This window comes from Scardinius erythrophthalmus (genome assembly GCF_964197995.2).
Source record: "Scardinius erythrophthalmus genome assembly, chromosome: 5".
NCBI lineage: Eukaryota > Metazoa > Chordata > Actinopteri > Cypriniformes > Leuciscidae > Scardinius > Scardinius erythrophthalmus.
The window spans coordinates 48,184,636-48,201,698 of NC_138225.1; the positions used below are offsets into that span (position 1 = coordinate 48,184,636).

The window sequence follows — 17,063 nt, forward strand, 5'->3', positions numbered from 1 at the left end:
TATGTGTATATATATGTGTATATATATATATATATATATATATAATATAATATAATATAATATAATATAATATAATATAATATAATATAATATAATATAATATAATATAATATAATATAATATAATATAATATAATATAATATAATATAATATATATGGTCAGAAAAAAAGTCGTGTCAATGTTATTTCTATTCAGATTTCTCAATTGAGATGGGCTTTATTGACATGAGTGTTTCTAGAACCTTTGTTCCCACAACATCAAAACCTTTTTTTTTTTTTTCAAATCTTTGAACAGTATGCAATAATAGTATTATGAACATTAATTGATATGTGTGCACTGTTTGGTAACTAAGAAAAAAAAATTAAAGAGTAGAACATGTTCAACTAAATGTTCCTTATTTAATTCACTTCTCTTTCTCTCTCTCTCTCTCTTAGGAGTCAGTGATGTTGTCCATGAAGTTCTGTTTGTGGTCCACATCATGAACAAATTTGTTTTTGTGTGTGTTCAAGTTCAGTTATTATATATTATTTTGTAAAATATTTTGTGTGTGCAAGTTCAGTTGTTATATATTATTTTGTACAATATTTTGTGTGCAAGTTCAGTTGTTATATATTATTTTGTACAATATTTTGTGTGCAAGTTCAGTTGTTATATATTATTTTGTACAATATTTAGTGTGTTCAAGTTGAGGTGTGATATATTATTTTGTAAAATATACACAATCTACCCCCAGAGTCATCCTTGTCTTCCCTCTATACTTGAAAATGTGGTCAATCTAGTGACTGAAAAGACTATAACATGATTCCTTGTTTATTTTACTTGAGTTATTATATTATGCTAGACCCAATAATTTCTCAACATTCCTAGGAACCAGGTTTAATTGCAATAAATAAAGTAGTATTTGGGTGTAATAAAACTGTAAAACTCTAATGTAGTTAAAACTGGGTGGGTGGAAATACTGCCTGGCACAACTAGGGTCCTGGAAATGCGTTCCTGAGACTGCGGTTCTCCGAGTCGGTAGGTGGCGCTGTCACAAAAAACTAGGGTCCTAGAAGTGGGGTCCTGAAAATGCAGCCTCCGGCTCTGCAGGCAGATAATATTGGAAACGAGGGCGCCGCCATCTTTAGAATATTGTCTTTTATACCATGGTCTGGGTGAATACTCGATTCTGATTGGCTGCAGGGTGTCCGTTAAAAAGTGATAATGGACACCTAGGAAAGGCGTCCCGTCAATTTGCCTGATGACGGTTCTAAATGATTGCGCTGGCTCAAACTCACTGATCAACTGCTGCGGTCGGGTCGCTGTGGCCACGTTGCTTGGCAACGCCTGTATACGGGAGATATTAAATAGTGCGCTCGACTTAATAAATAAAAACCCTCACGATTTTTACTCTAAAACACATTAAAGTATTATTAATTGATTAAATATTTATTTCTTTCGTAAGTAACCATGGTATAAGCGGGTTAATGCCCGACGAGGTGTCCATTATCAGGTTTTAATGGACGACGGCGAGGCGTGAACCGTCCGACGCGCAGCGGTTTAACGTTACTTACTTAACTTCCGTTTTTGCGGTCGCTCTGTATATTTCTATGGCATTACTGTCCAGGAGTAATTGGCTTTTGAAGTGGATTTACTTAATGTAAAGTTAACTGAAGTTATCATGAGGATTGTAATGTTTAAAGCAGATGACTAAACAAATGTCAGTCGACCGGGAAGATTTTAAAACGAGCCGTTCATTAATAAACACGCAAAATCGCTGTGAAAATACAGACCGGAAGTCAAAAGACAACGAGCGCAGCGCTGAAAAGCGGCGGAGCTACATGCATGCGCATGACGTCACCGTTTTTACAAATTCATGTTTTTGTAGTTTACACGTAAAGCAATAATGGTATTGTTTAAAAAAAAATGCAATTTGAAACACGTTTTCAAAAGTTTGCGTTTCCAGGCCCTCAAATGCTGTTGTGTAAGTGATCGGCAAACATTTTTATTTGAACGGTGTTGAGTAAACGTCCCAAAAGTCTGCTTAAATGCCACCCTGCTAGATCACGTTTGTTCAACTGCTTCCACTTGAGTACAATGCCCACATCTCAAAAACCAACCAATGCATTGAGCCAAATCTCCAACATTATTTTCTTTTCCTATACATCCATTGTGTGTACACCACAATATGAAAAAAATGTACTGTAGTAATAAATAAGAGTCAGCAATGATAATCAGCAGGGATTATATCTGTACAAATTTAATATTTACACATTTCAGAAATTAGTAGACCATAACCACATCATAAAAAAATAATTTGACATTTTAGTCTTCCCTGGGATAACAATTAGCAAAATGTTCACTTTCACAAAGTGCAATAATTATGTAAAATCAGACAGATTAGCATTAAGGCATCTTGAAAAACATTAACCGTATTTGAGCAGTCTATCCATCGGGTGAGTATATTTTAATGAGGTGCTGCAGTCCTGAAGGGTAGCCGGTGAGGGGACACCTCTGGTTGGCTTTAACATACACGTATATACACTTGTAACAAAACACGTAGCCTGAAGTGGCGAGGGCAGTGTCATTGGTGCGCACTTTCCTGCAGAGCGGGCAGACTTTGATGTGTGTGAGTGACGTCTCCTGGCTGTGAAGGTGGAGAGGTGGCGGAGGGGTCGGAAGGGAGGTCAAGGACTTAACGGTGCTCTGGTTCTCGGATGAATACCACCACTCCAGGAACTGCAGGAAAAACACTCCCATCGAAAGGCTGGTTGAAAGAGATACAGCCACACCGCCAACTGCTGTAGAGGCCAGACGCTGACATTTCTCAACAAAGCTGCGAATCAAGAGACTTTTGTTATGATTAAGCATCTTTATATTTTTGTAAACCTCGAAAAAATAATGTCACAATGTAATAAGAAAAATCTTGCTGATTCTTTCATCTTCATGGAATTTTTTTCTAGGGCTGGGTAAAAAAAAATATTGATTTCTCAATTTTAATTCTTAAATCCCATGAATTGTTATTTTAAGTCTATGCTGTTCTCAGTTGATGAAGGAACAGAACATTGTAGCGAGCCTCCCATCCAATAAATTGCTTTGTTACTTTTGATATGAAACAAAGTCTCAGATTTCAAATTCTGCCCATTTTATCACGAAACTCAAACAATAAATACTGTTTCGGCGCTATGTGGAGTTAATAGTTACAGCACGAAATAAACAACTGAACATCAGAAGGTATGTTACAACTTACTGAATTTAATCATGTCTAATGTAATCAGTTTACCTAATGTTACATTTACTTCAGAAAAGCCATTTAGTGTCCACAAACTCATTAGTCAGAACACTAGAGAGAAGCATTTTGCCAAATATTTGCACCATAATACATATTCATAAGCCTACTTTTTTTTAACTGTTCTTCAATATTCAATATACATTTGAATATGACAGCTACCTTTAAAACACAAAGTGGAGTAGAAACGTAATTATAATGTTAGTATTATAAATGTATAATTATAAAAAATGTTATTGTGTGTAATTTAAGTGGTTGTATATACAAAAACTCTTTCCCCGCCATTGACTACATTTTCTGGCGTTCCGTGTTTTCATTGTTTCATACAGTAGGGGGCGCTATGATGCATCTTCTGAAAAAGTACAAAATCTCCAAAAATACAGGAGAAAAATAAATAGAAACAAGCGATAGCATATGTACGCAGATGCATGTGTAAAATAACGCGACCCTCAACATTAAATGGCATATAAAGCAAAACTCCCTATTGTTACTGAATGAAATGTCGACCCAGGACGTTTTGATCATCGTTCTGAATCCGATATGGATTGTAGTCTTTGACAAAAACAAGATTTTTGCCTTTTTGGACCAAATTTTGCTTTCTTTTAATGAAAATTACCCACATTCAAATGTTGATAAAGTATGCATTAAGCTAGAATAAAACGTTTTATTTTTATTAAAGCCGAGGCTCATAACGTGTTCTGCATGTTATTGCATGTTCAGATACTAGAAAATATTCTGAAGGCCATGAAAATTTTGTGAAAATTATCAAAAATTGCTGGTGTGGTAAGAGTTAATTTTAACCTTTAATATTTTAGGAATGTAGCTACCAAATGATTCCCTGAATAGTTTTTTTTTCCTTGAGAAAATTTGTCATGTACTGTACCTTACATATATCTAAATTAATCTAAAATAAATTGTGAAATTTGTGTCAATATTACCCAACCAAAATAGAAAAATAAACTCCAAATAAACACATGATGAACTCACCTTTGGCTGGGGCTCAGTGCCGGGCCTGATGGCTTGAGATCCAGGCTGTGGATGTCATTAGCCGTGAGATATGAGAGTTTAACCCCTGCCAGCCACAGAAGCGGAGAATGTGTCCGTGTTTTGCCAAAAACATACAAAAGCTGTTGGCAAAAGACCCAGCCATCCCAGGCCATGCACACAAAGGGGTACGCAGCTAAAAAAGCCCTGTACAACTTCTGCATGAAGGACTGCGGCAAGCGGATCGAGAAATCGTCTTCGTCTCTCTGTCGAGCCAGGACTTTGTCCAGTTTGGTGTGCAGGTAAGGAAGGAGGGCCAGGAGGAGCAAGGAGCGCCAGTGCTGTCTGCGCAGGAGCCCTAGATGGGCAGCACGTGTGCCGTCTGCTCCTACACGCTTCAGGCCATAGAAGTTCTCCGAGAACGAGGCGCTGGTGCGGGAAAGGAAATGATGCTGCAATAACATATCCAGGATAACATAAATCTCATCAAACCTCCTCCATAAAAATCCATAGCGAGCAGGGTTGGATGTAGCAAGGATCTGTGGACAATGACAGGGATTTTACATCAGCAGTAGTCAATGCCAGAACAGTTAATAATACTGTAAAGGTCATTTTTATACTTTAATACTAAAAAGTATGCTTGCAACACTTACTGAATAAAAAAGGACTAGCCTATGACACGGGTTTCAAACTAGGATGCACGGAAACATTTAAAGAAAAACTGTAAAAACCTTAATACATACAATAACAATAAATTAAAATAAATTTTAGATTAAAATAAATAAACAAGTAAATAAACAATAAATCTAATCGTAAAGAACTATAATGAGTTGAAACTAAATATTTTCTAAAACACATTTTAGACATATTTATGATACAAATTTTTCATAGTATAAATTGGGTCTTTATACAAGAAACTATATGCCTATAGATGTATTTTCAATCATATCATGGGGGATATCATGGGGCATCTAAAAGATTGAAAACCCCTGACCTGTGCCAAATTTCACAATCAGATAATGACCAGTTTATAATACATCTAGTTCATTCTTCACACTGGAAATGAAAGGTCAAGTTGAATGCACTGCATTGTGGGATAAAGGTTACAAGCACAGGGTTTTTTATGCTGCAAATATATATTATGTATACAGAATACAGTACACACAGTATACATAGTATATACGGTTAGTATTCAATTTAGCACACAGCCCATGTTCTTAATGGAAACAACTTGAGAATCTGTCGGGTGTTTGAGCACGAGGCAAGGATAGATGTTTAGATGCAACTTAAGATTGACCTTATGCTTTACACCCATCATCATAATGTCAGGTACCAATGTTTGTAAAACGGTTGCAAATGCGGTCAGTACAAGTTTTAAACTCGTAAGCATACCTTGACAGCATGCAGTAATGCAGGTTTGACAGCACCCATTAAAGAGTCCTGCGCTAAAGCCTCAAACACAGACGGCCTGTCAGTGTCTTCAGCGGGGGCCGCGGTGGTCAAATGCGCTCCTCGCTCTGCCATCACACTCGGACGTCAACTTTCACAGTTAAGACAACAATAATGTGTGCTCCTAAAAGTGCATTATCAGTCCTAAAGGTCTTTTAGTAATATTACTTCACACAAGACTATTTGGGAAGAGAATTACTGTGCAGAAAAACAATGCACGACTCAACTGTCAATGCGTTTTTCCTGTTACTGTCGGTATTCTTCTGTGTGTGTGCTCTCACTGGAGGCTTCTGAGCCAATGACACAGGTTCATACTGCCACCTACTGTGATGGAGTAAGAGGAGGACGAGATTTAAAAAAATATATATATAGTTTTTTATTTTTATTCAATGTCACAAGAGGTATTACATATTCACAATATTTATATTTATATAGTTTTACATAAAATCCAGTGCTTTCAAAGCATTACATGTTTTCATTGCTTTTTTGTTTTTAGTTTGTTCCAAAAGATGTACATAATGTAAAGTCATTTATAAAATGTGGAAAATTTGGTTAAATATATGGTATTCTATAAAACATTCTGTTCTTTTAACCACTGGACTATTAAGAAAACTACTTTTCAAAATAAAAATTGAAATGGAATAACGTCAGATCATAATGGCAAACTTCAAAAATAATAAAAAAAACATGTCTTGGAAAGATTTTTAGCTTATACTGAGGATGTTTAATAAATATTTGTGTATTTGATGCATTCTTATTCTTAAAGATTAAAGTACCACTGTATCGTAGAGTTAATATTACTGGGAAATATTATATATGCACAACACTTTACAATAAGGTTTCATTAGTTAACATGAACTAATAAGGAACTGCACTTCTATAGCATTTATTAATCTTTGTTAATGTTAATTTAAACATTTACTTATACATTATTAAAATCAAATTATGTATTTGTTAGCATTAGTTAATGCAATGTGACGTAACATGAACAAACAATGAACAGTTGTATTTGTATTTACTAACATTAACAAAGATTAATAAATACTGGAACAAATGGTTAGCTCATGTTCATACATTGATGTTCATAAATACAAATGTCAACAAATGAAACCTTATTGTGAAGTGTTACTGAAAATATGGGCTCTTTGTGAACCAGAATTTATATTCACATTTATTTTGGTCCATTAATTCAAAAACAAAGCCATAGGATAAAATGTAAAGAAACACATAAAACAATCTGCAGTTTCTTGCAATGTTAACTAATGCAATAATACTATTAATACTATATATTTTAATATTTATAATAAATTCTAATAATATTTATAATATTTTCCATTACAAATATAAATGTATAATATATTACAAAATGCAATAATATATAAAGGCTATCTATAATTTATATATTATTATTATTATTATAAATACACTGCACAATTTGCAGTACTTAAAGCTAGGGTAATTTTCAGAGAGGCTAGCCAGTCACAGCTTTCCATCTCTTCCAAATTACAGTAGTGGCGTGAACGCAGCATAAGCTGGTTGTTTTGGGTCAGGATGAACTGTAACAGGCGACTGCTGTCTCGGTTGTGGTGCTCGGTGACTGACGTCTGTCTAAATCTGCGTAGCATGAAACGCGCTGATGACCAGCGCAAGCAGGTGCTCAGAGGTATGAAAATACCAACGCATTCTCATCCTAGGGCGTCATATACTGACGCTTTTGACATTTCGTCTACATCGAACGCACATGGCACCCTTTAGCGTCAATATGAGACGCACAGAGCTTTGTTCGGTTATGACGCTAAAGGGTGCCATGTGCGTTCGATGTAGACGAAATGTCAAAAGCGTCAGTATATGACGCCTTGGGATGAGAATGGCCTGGAAAATACATATGCTGACAGGTAGGACATCGTATTATTGCAGACTTTAGGCTCTTCAGAGATAAAAGTTGGTGGGCATCTGCTGCACATCGAATAAAATCCAATTCAAAATGCCCCCGACTCAAATTATGACATTTTTTATTTTCAAGTAGAATAAGCAAGCAATGAAATGGACAATAAAAGTCGGATAAAAAGATTCATGAGTTTAATGATTACTTGAAGCAAAAGCTACAATTAAGTAAAAATTAATACTTTACAGTACATCTAGCATCTGAATATTCAATGTCACAAGTAGTAGAATAGCTAGATGTTTTAAGCTAGACGTTTCTTCAGCTTCCTGAACTATACATGCAAGCACAAGAACATTTTGTAAACATTTATGAGATGATTAAACAAAGTGGAATGATAAAATGTCATAAGAAATGATAAAGACTGATATCATAAAGAAAGATGATACTTAAGAATAAAACTTCTAAAAGGAACTCCATCTTAAAACTCACATTGGAAACTTCTGGGCATGAAGATGAACTTTGTTCATTGTGGCAACATTACATGACATTTCTTTGCCCTCTCATTTGTTGTGGCTCGCTAGGACAGATTTCCATAAGTTCTCCAAATTTCCAAAAGTTTACTGTGTTTTTTTTTTTTACTTTATTTTGTATGACTGCATAGAGAAGATCATTTACTGATGATCTGGCTTCTCTCCAGTGTGGATCCTCTCATGCGTTTTCAAGTTTCCTAACAGAGAGAATCTCTTGCCACAGTGTGAACATTTGAAAGGTTTCTCTCCACTGTGAGTTAACTGGTGCTGAGTATGTTCAGAACTTGTATAAAACATCTTCCCACAGTCAAAACACGTATACGGCTTTACAGAGTCGTGTCTTTTCATGTGTATTCTTAAAACATCCAGGTACCTAAAACTCTTTCCACACGAATGATGTTTCTCCTTAGCATGAATCTTCTGGTGGTTCCTCAGGACTGATTCCAAACCGAAACTTTTATCGCACTGATCACAGTGAAATGGCCCGTCTACAGAATGAGTATGCATATGTAATTTTAGAGTGCTTGAATGTGTGAAACTCTTCCCGCACTGATCACATGTGTGCGGCTTCTCTCCGGTGTGGATTTTCATGTGTGTCTTAAGGTTACTTATTTGTGCATAACTCTTCCCGCACTGATCACATGTGTGCGGCTTCTCTCTGGTGTGGATTCTTATGTGATTCTTTAGGTTTGATGTGGAAGTAAAACCCTTCCCACATTGATCACATGTGTGTGGCTTCTCTCCTGTATGGACTGGCATGTGTCTTTTTCGACTTTGTAGGAGAGTAAAACCCTTCCCACATTGGTCACACGTGTGTGGCTTCTCTCCGGTGTAAATTAGCATGTGGATCTTAATGTCTTGTTTTAGCATGAAACTCATTCCACATTGATCACATGTGTGCGGCTTCTCTCCAGAGTGGATCTTCATGTGTCTCTGAATGTGGTCTTTTCGTGTGCAACTCTTTTCACATTGATCACATGTGTGTGGCTTCTCTCCAGCGTGGATTCTCATGTGTTTTTTAACGTATTCTTTGCTTGTGAAACTCTTCCCACATTCATCACATGTGTGTGGCTTCTCTCCAGTGTGGATTTCCATGTGTTGCTTAAGGTTTCTTTTGCAGGTAAACCTCTTCCTGCATTGGTGACAGGCAGAAATCTTCTCTCCGGTGTGGTTCTTTATGCTAAGGGCTTTTTTTGGTTTCTGCTTCTCTCCATTATGAACTCCCATGTGCATCTTAAGGTATGTTTGACATGTGAAACTTTTTTTACAATGATTTTTTGGCTTCCGTTTTTCCTTTCTTGTTCACGTCCATCAGATCTGAAAAACATTAAACAATCAAAAATCAAAACGTAAGTGAATAAAAATTGAACCCAAAAGTTTAGATCTTTATTTTAAAGAGATATTTCACCCAAAACTGGAAATTCTGTCATTAATTACTCACCCTTATGTCGTTCCAAACCTCTAACACTTTAGTTCATCTTCGGAACACAAATGAAGATCTTTTTGATGAAATCTGAGAGATTTATGTCCTTCATTGACAGCTACACAACTTCCACTTTGACGCTTCAAAAAGTTCATAAAGAGATCGTAAAACTAATCCATATGAATTGAGTGGTTTAGCCAAATTTTCTGAAGTTTTCTGAAATTTTCAATCGCTTTATATGATGAACAGATTGAATTTAGGCTTTTATTCACATATAAACATTGATCAAATGTAAACGATTTGTATATGCAATCTATTACTTGGACACATGGTCACCCCTGATAACAGATCGCTCTAAATTGTAATGTAGACATGCATTTTCTGTAAAGCTGCTTTGAAACAATGTGTACAAAGCGCTATACAAAAAATGTGAATTGAATTGAAATTGAATAAAGCTATCATGTCTCTTCAGAAAATTTGGACAATCACTCAATTCCTTTTGGATTAGTTTTACAATCTCTTTATGAACTTTCTGAAGCGTAAAGTGGTGTTGCATAGCTTTCAATAGAGGGACAGAAAGCTCTCAGATTACATTAAAATATCTTCATTTGTGTTCCAAAAGTTTTACGGGTCTGAAACAACGTGAGGGAGATTAATAGAAAATGTTATATCATTTTTGGGTGAACTATCCCTTTAAAAGTTTGTCATGTTAACAATATCAAATCTGGATGGTTTGTTATGCAAAAACTGCTGTGCAAGATTATGAGCATTTTTAATGTCATGAGCATGATTTGCATAATAATGCATTATGATTTGCATTATAACAGTTGATGGTAGCCATTGACTTCCATAGTAAGAAAAAAATACAATGGAAGTCAATGGGTCTGGTTACCAACATTCTTCAAAATATCTTCTTTTGTGTTCAACAGAAGAAAGAAACTCATACAGGGTTGGAACATATGGAGCCCCTAAAGGGACATGGGGATAGAAAAATTTGGGATGGGAGTAAAAAAAAAAAAAAAAACTCAAATCTTTTGCGTTCTCTCACAGAGAAACTTTTGCGTTCCCTTTCAAATATATGTGTGTTCCCTCGCAAAGCCTGTGGTGAGCTTGGACAAACACTTCCTGTTTAATGTCCCGCGGGCAGTGTTTCAGACAGCTCGGTATATTAACAATGGAGCTGTTCATAGTTTGAACTTGGACTCAAATATAAAGAAATACGGTCAGTGCTTAACTTCACACTTGTCTCTCAGCCGCCTGCTCATATAGAGACCAATTTATATTATAAAGCTTGTTTTGAGGAAAATTAGGTTGTAGCTTGTTGACTACGTTATTATGATTGGAAATAGGTTTCATTTGTGTTTCAACAACGTTGAACAACGGTCACGAGTTATTCGAGTTTTGTTCACGGGAAGTTAGAATCTGTGAATATATTACCAACTTTACTAAACTCCTTTTTTTATATTCGAGTCAAAGTTCAAAATAAAACCCTATGAACAGCTCCATTGTTAATGTACAGAGCTGAAACACTGCGGGACATTAAACAGAAAGCATTTGTCTGAGCTCACAACAGGTTTTGCGAGAGAACACAAAAGATTTGAAAAAATTGTTTTTCTCCCATCCTAATTTTCTTCCACCACCACATCCCTCTAGGGGCTCCGTAGGAACAAGCTGAGGGTCAGTAAATGATCACAATTTGTTGGGGGCTGAACTGACCCCCCTCAGATTTACTATGCCCCTCATGCTAGTCCTCATTTTCTGACTCTAGTTAGCCGCCTGGAGCTAGCATCATAATAGTCTTCATCATCATTAATGAGGAGTCAAGAACAGACACCAACCTCTTTCTTCTTCAGCATCATGAGGTTCCTTGTACTGGGTTTTGGATCACTCATTTTCTCACTTTCCTCTCCTTCCAAGTGTGAATTAAGATCACTGTGGGGTAGTTCTGCCAAAAACAAAAAGAGTTTAATTTCCAACAAAGAAATAATGAAATAACATTAAAAATAAATAATGTTATATATATATATATATATATATATATATATATATATATATATATATATATATATATATATATATATATATATATATATATATATATATAGAGTAATTGAAGGGGAGGATTTTTGAATGTTCAGAGTTATTAATCAATATTTATCCTTCTAAATATTAAATGATTTAAATGACTTAGCTTATGAGATTTAAGTAGTTAAAGAATTGCATGTCTTCTCACTGGAACTCTCTCATTGTTTTTGAGAGGAGCACCCAACACACATTAAAAAAAAAAACATATCTAGCAGACCATCACTCAGGCCTGTCTCCTACGTGACCAATTCACAGTCATTACTTTTCATCTTCAATCACTATAGAGAATTTTGACAAATATTGTCAACCTCTTACTGAGAGAATACATCTTATCAGTAAGTTTTGGGAAAGTTCAGTGATCTAGAGCTCAACCAACTCTAACCTTAAAAAGCAGTGTATCTGGGTGTGTGTGTCAGTTTCCTTTGTTGCAGGTTCTGACTTTCGTGAGGTTAGCAAACTGGCACCCAGGGGAGATGAAATTACCATCTTACAGACAAACCAGAGCCTAGAAACGCTTATTTATGACCTTGGTGAAACAGGAATCACTTCCTGAACCAGGATCCTTGTTGTCATCCAGATAATTAAATGGAGATATGTTTATAACCATATGTGGAGATTTTATCCATGTCAGTGGTGATCTCAGCAAAAATATCACTCGTAAATTGATATTTTTTCTTCGCAAATACATCCATTTTAGGTGCAGTCTGGAGCCCTATATATAGTCACCATAGAAGAGTGCCATACTTTATTAATTTAAAGGGAACATTTCTTGAACATTCTATCATCATTTACTTGCCCTCAAGTTATTCCAAATCTGTAGAACTTTCTTCTGCCGAACACAAAATATATTGTTTATTCAAAATATATTTTGAAGAATGTTGGTAATAACTAATTAATGGGCCCCATTAATTTCCATAGTATTGATGATACAATTGTCATTTTTGGGTGAAATATCCCTTTAATGGCGATTCACAGTTTTAGTAGGCTATATTGCCAAATGCTAGTGCAATATTATTATTTTTATATTATCGTTTTCTCTTTTCCCCCTTCTCCGTGCTATATACTTCATACTCTGTGTTTTGACGGCTGAGAACAAGAAATACTGTTTATTTAATGCTAAATAATAAAAAAAGAAAGAAAGTCAGATCCAACAACAACAACAACAACAAGCAAATGAAGTTACGTCAGTTGCAAATGGCCACAGGTGATTTTTTTTTTCCAGGCGATTTTTAGATAAAAGCCTAATTTACATAATCCATGAACAAACGAGGAGGTGATCTGATACAACATCTGATACAAACATTTCCCTCAAGAAACGTAAAACCATGAAGCGTGACCAATTATTGTCCGTGACCAAGCGTTAAACCCCCATTTGGCCCAAAATCAACCCAAAAGGTCCCCTATAGTGTTTCATTTAACTAGATACAAAACAAAAATGTCTCTTTGTAAACGCTTATTTTACTTGTGGTTTTTCAAGTGGGGAGGGTGCATAAACTATAAATATGCTAGAGTGCGCCACATGCGGTTTTCAATCACAAATCACGATTTCTCACTTTTTCACCACACAGTAACGATAAACATTGATTATAATATACACAACAGTTCAATAAACTAGAAGTGGGTATTAAGCGACTACGACTAGATATGGTCTAAAGCCTTAAAGGAGAACTCCGGTCAATTTTAACATTGAGCTAATTTTTTTGTAAATTTGGAGTGCTGTCAATACAGAGAACAACGACAAAAATCGGTGTTGCCTACACCGTGTTATCCTCTTTTTAAAATTTGCACCCTGTTGACTTCAATAGGGCAAGTTTTAAACCAGCTTTTAGCCTCTTAACATCCTTGATGTGTCATTACAAGTGCCCAGCCATGTGAGTGATTCCTTCAGCGTGAACATAGGGCCAATCTGACTGCAGTAGATGTGAAAGATATGAATAAAAATGATGTTTATTCAGCCAGCGCACATACCTGTATTTACATCCTGTTTTAGGTCGAGTTCACGCGCGTGATCATACTAAACCAATGCGCGTGAACTCGACAATCGATTACTATGGACTTCGACCGAAAACAGGATGTAAATAAAGGTATGTGTTTCTGTAAATGTAAATGTTCTCCTTTAAGCCTTACCTTAGGATAGGCCTATGGTCCGTTTTTTCTATTTCGCCGACTAAAATAGTTCCATGCAAATTCACTGCAGAGTGTTTGCGCGTGTCTGAGGAACGCAGAGCTGTTTCGCTCTGGGATAAATCCCTGTCTATGGATAAATCGGGGCTTTGAATGTTTGAGCACGTGCTTCTCAAAGCTGTAGTGTTGTTGAGGCTTTTATAGGCGGGACCCTGCTTACTGTGGACTGATGAGCTCAAGTCATCACCGGAGCACTGACACATTTTTACAGTCACCAAAAATATTATTATTAGCCTACTTTAGTTTCTGCAGTTAAGAGTATTGATTTGTAGAGTGAGAGGACCATTTCTTAAAGGTCAGTAACAAAAAGAATACCTTGATGATCAAGCTTTTATCGTTTGATCAACTCATGCATTTAACTTCAATGTAGGCTATTATTTGTTTGTTGGAAAGTGTGTGTTCTCCTCCTCTCTGCTGCCATCTTTACTCTTAACTAGGTTAGGATCCCTCTCCAGTGCTCTTAAATAATTTAGGAGCTGAGACCTAGTCTTAACACTTATTCTCAAGTTTAGGAATAAGAGTAGAATTATGTCATTCTTAGAATTTTTACAGACTTAAGACTAAAATTTTACTCTGAGCGGCTTTATACATTTGGCCCCGATATAGATTTCTCCCAATAAAAATAGTATGATAAACACAGCGAATTGCTGCCTGTTGCTTTATTTAACAGCAGTAACTGTAGTTGCTGATGATGCAGTGACAATCTCCTTGCTACCTTAGCACATACATACGTGCTATTGTTCGATAAATACCAACTGCACAGATTTTAGTTAAAGTCGTGTTTTTAATGAATTCACTGCACATTAGGTGTTTGCAGATAAATATTAAGAGATATTAATTTTCAGTGGACTCAAATGAAGTTCACACAGTACTATCAGTATAAATCCTAGTTTTTGAGCTGTTTGAAGCAATCAGTTTCCCAAATGATATGATTAACCTTCCATGGTATTTTTACGGTAACATACTGTAAAAAAGGAGAGCTGTAAATTAACGGTAAAGAGCTGTAAATTAACAGTACATTGCTGGCAACCACAGCTGCCAGTAGATTACCGTTATTTTACAGCAAACGGCATCAAACTGTGAATACAAGTTTCAGTGATATCATTAGTTAAATCACACAAAACCTAATTATTTACAAAAACCTTTTACTGCCTCCAAAAAACATTCTTTTGGTCTCCATACATACACAGATACTCTGATGGCCAGTCAAGAGACAGCAATCAGACTCAAAAACATTATTTTGTCTCCATACATACACAAATACGGCATTGATGGCTGACTGTTTACAGCAATTAGCCTCAAAAAACAATCTTTTGTCTCCATACATATGCATTCCTTTGATGGTCGGCCTCCCTCTGAGCTGTGAAATATTTCACAAAGAAGAACAGTCTGTTTAAACCAAATATGACTTGTCTAGGGGGTCAGTTTTATAAATTATAAGCCTTTTATAGATTACTATTATTTTACAGTATGCATGTATTAAGACTCATGAAAGAGCAAAATAAACTGGTGAACGTTTTCACAAATCCAGTTTTGTCTGAAAAGACACCATGCATCATTTTCCCACCATCAGAGGATGTGAGTTGCATGATAATTCACAATCCATGCAATCCAAGGCCATTAACGATTCTGTGGAAGAAATTTTATGTTCTATTTGTTTGTGTTTTCTTAATAGAATCTTGGAAACATGGTAATAATTAGATTAAGGTAATGAAATGCACGAGGATTGCATGTGGAGTCCCATGATACTCTGCCACATTAAAGAAAGAACTGTTATTAACCCTATTGAATGAATGTATGTGTTGATACATACCCTTATGAATGTATGACCTTGTGACCTGACAAAAAGTTCATGTGTGACTAAGTATATGGCCGAGACAGAGGGTCTCTATTCAGTAAGGATTAATGCACTTCGAGGTGTCCATTGTCAGGTATTAATGGACGACGGCGAGGCGCGTCAGACGGTTGCCTCCGCCGAAGTCCATTAATACATGACAATGGACACCTCGAAGTGCATTTACCCGCTTATACCATGGTCACTTGCCAAATAACACATTTTTAAAACATTAGTTTATATTTTAATTAGTTTTACAATCGAAATCTAAAGTTTTTACAAACAATAACTTGGTTTCCCTGGTCACGCCTTACGGTTTATTTAATTGGTGTCCTCTATCACTTTTTAATGGACACCCTGCAGCCAATCAGAATCGAGTATTCACCCAGACCATGTATAAAGGGTATAAAGGGTATTATATGATAGACATTTAAACAATGTGTTAGTAAGGGCTTAGACATTTCTTCATTTAGCCTCGAGAAAAATTGTTTGGGGGAGCCAGGACTATAAAGAAGGATGGCCTCCTCTCATTGTCACACTCTACAGCCACTTTGTATGACTGCATGATTGCTGACCTTTCCTTGCAAGGGAATAAATAATCTTTGAAGACAATTGATACATGTTTGTCTCTTTATTCAGTAATAGAAAATTGTTTGCCACCACAGCCTCTTTTTCTGGAAAGCTGTTAACTTAAAGGCTATAGTTCACCTAAAAATGAAAATGCTGTCATCATTTACTCACCCTCAAGTTGTTTCAAACCTGTATGAATTTCTTTCTTCTGCTGAAAAAAAGGAAGATATTTTGAAGAATGTCGCTAACCAGACAGTTGATGGTTGAAAAAAATTACTATGGAAGTCAATAGGGTCCATCAGCTGTTTAGTACCAAGGAAGGGTTACCAGAAAAAAAAACAGTGATGTACTGTGAAATATTTTACACATCTGAATAATCAATTGAAGCCTAGTATGACCCGTCTAGATGTACTTTTAAAATGATATACTGAATTACCCAGACAGCAACATAGTGTCGGCCCAGATCCGGCCCACATCTGGGCCTCGTTGAATCCACATTTACCAGATGTGGCCCGGACCTGGGGTGCGTTTCCCGAAAGCATCGTTGGCCAACTATGGTCGCAAGTTCATCGCAATGTCCATTGAACTCTATTGGTAACGACGGAACTTGCGACCATAGTTGGCCAACGATGCTTTCGGGAAACGCACCCCTGGGCCGATATACTGATGCTGTCTGCGTAATTCAGTGGCTTGGATTGTTCATTCTCACAGCCTGCATGTCATTCCTTATTACACAAGACAAAACGTATAGAGCAATTAGAAACAATGAAACATGACAAAATGCGATTGTGAACATTTTCTTATTAGTGAACAAGATTCACGCAAACATTTATGCATACTTTACAATCCA

General features: G+C 36.1%; 2 protein-coding genes across 4 annotated transcripts; both read right to left on the reverse strand.

Moving 5' to 3' along the window:
• Positions 1-1,996: 1,996 nt before the first annotated feature.
• pex12 (peroxisomal biogenesis factor 12) lies at positions 1,997-6,033 on the reverse strand. Its single transcript, XM_081367329.1, has 3 exons — positions 5,646-6,033; positions 4,257-4,792; positions 1,997-2,816 (listed from the first exon to the last, which is right to left on the reverse strand). Exons 1-3 carry the CDS (start codon positions 5,775-5,777, stop codon positions 2,426-2,428), a joined length of 1,059 nt encoding a protein of 352 aa, XP_081223455.1. The 5' UTR covers positions 5,778-6,033; the 3' UTR covers positions 1,997-2,425.
• Positions 6,034-7,690: 1,657 nt separating this feature from the next.
• LOC308690488 (uncharacterized protein) lies at positions 7,691-13,986 on the reverse strand. Of its 3 annotated transcripts, none has more exons than XR_014030154.1 (3): positions 13,753-13,986; positions 11,379-11,485; positions 7,691-9,434 (listed from the first exon to the last, which is right to left on the reverse strand). XR_014030154.1 is itself a non-coding variant. In XM_081364970.1 (2 exons), exon 2 carries the CDS (start codon positions 9,348-9,350, stop codon positions 8,259-8,261), a length of 1,092 nt encoding a protein of 363 aa, XP_081221096.1. In that variant the 5' UTR covers positions 9,351-9,434; positions 11,379-11,449; the 3' UTR covers positions 7,705-8,258. The 3 variants fall into 3 exon arrangements, 1 of the variants encoding a protein (XP_081221096.1); XR_014030155.1 differs by lacking the exon at positions 13,753-13,986 and adding an exon at positions 13,594-13,646 and having other exon boundaries at positions 7,762-9,434; XM_081364970.1 differs by lacking the exon at positions 13,753-13,986 and having other exon boundaries at positions 7,705-9,434; positions 11,379-11,449.
• Between the last annotated feature and the right edge of the window lie 3,077 nt (positions 13,987-17,063).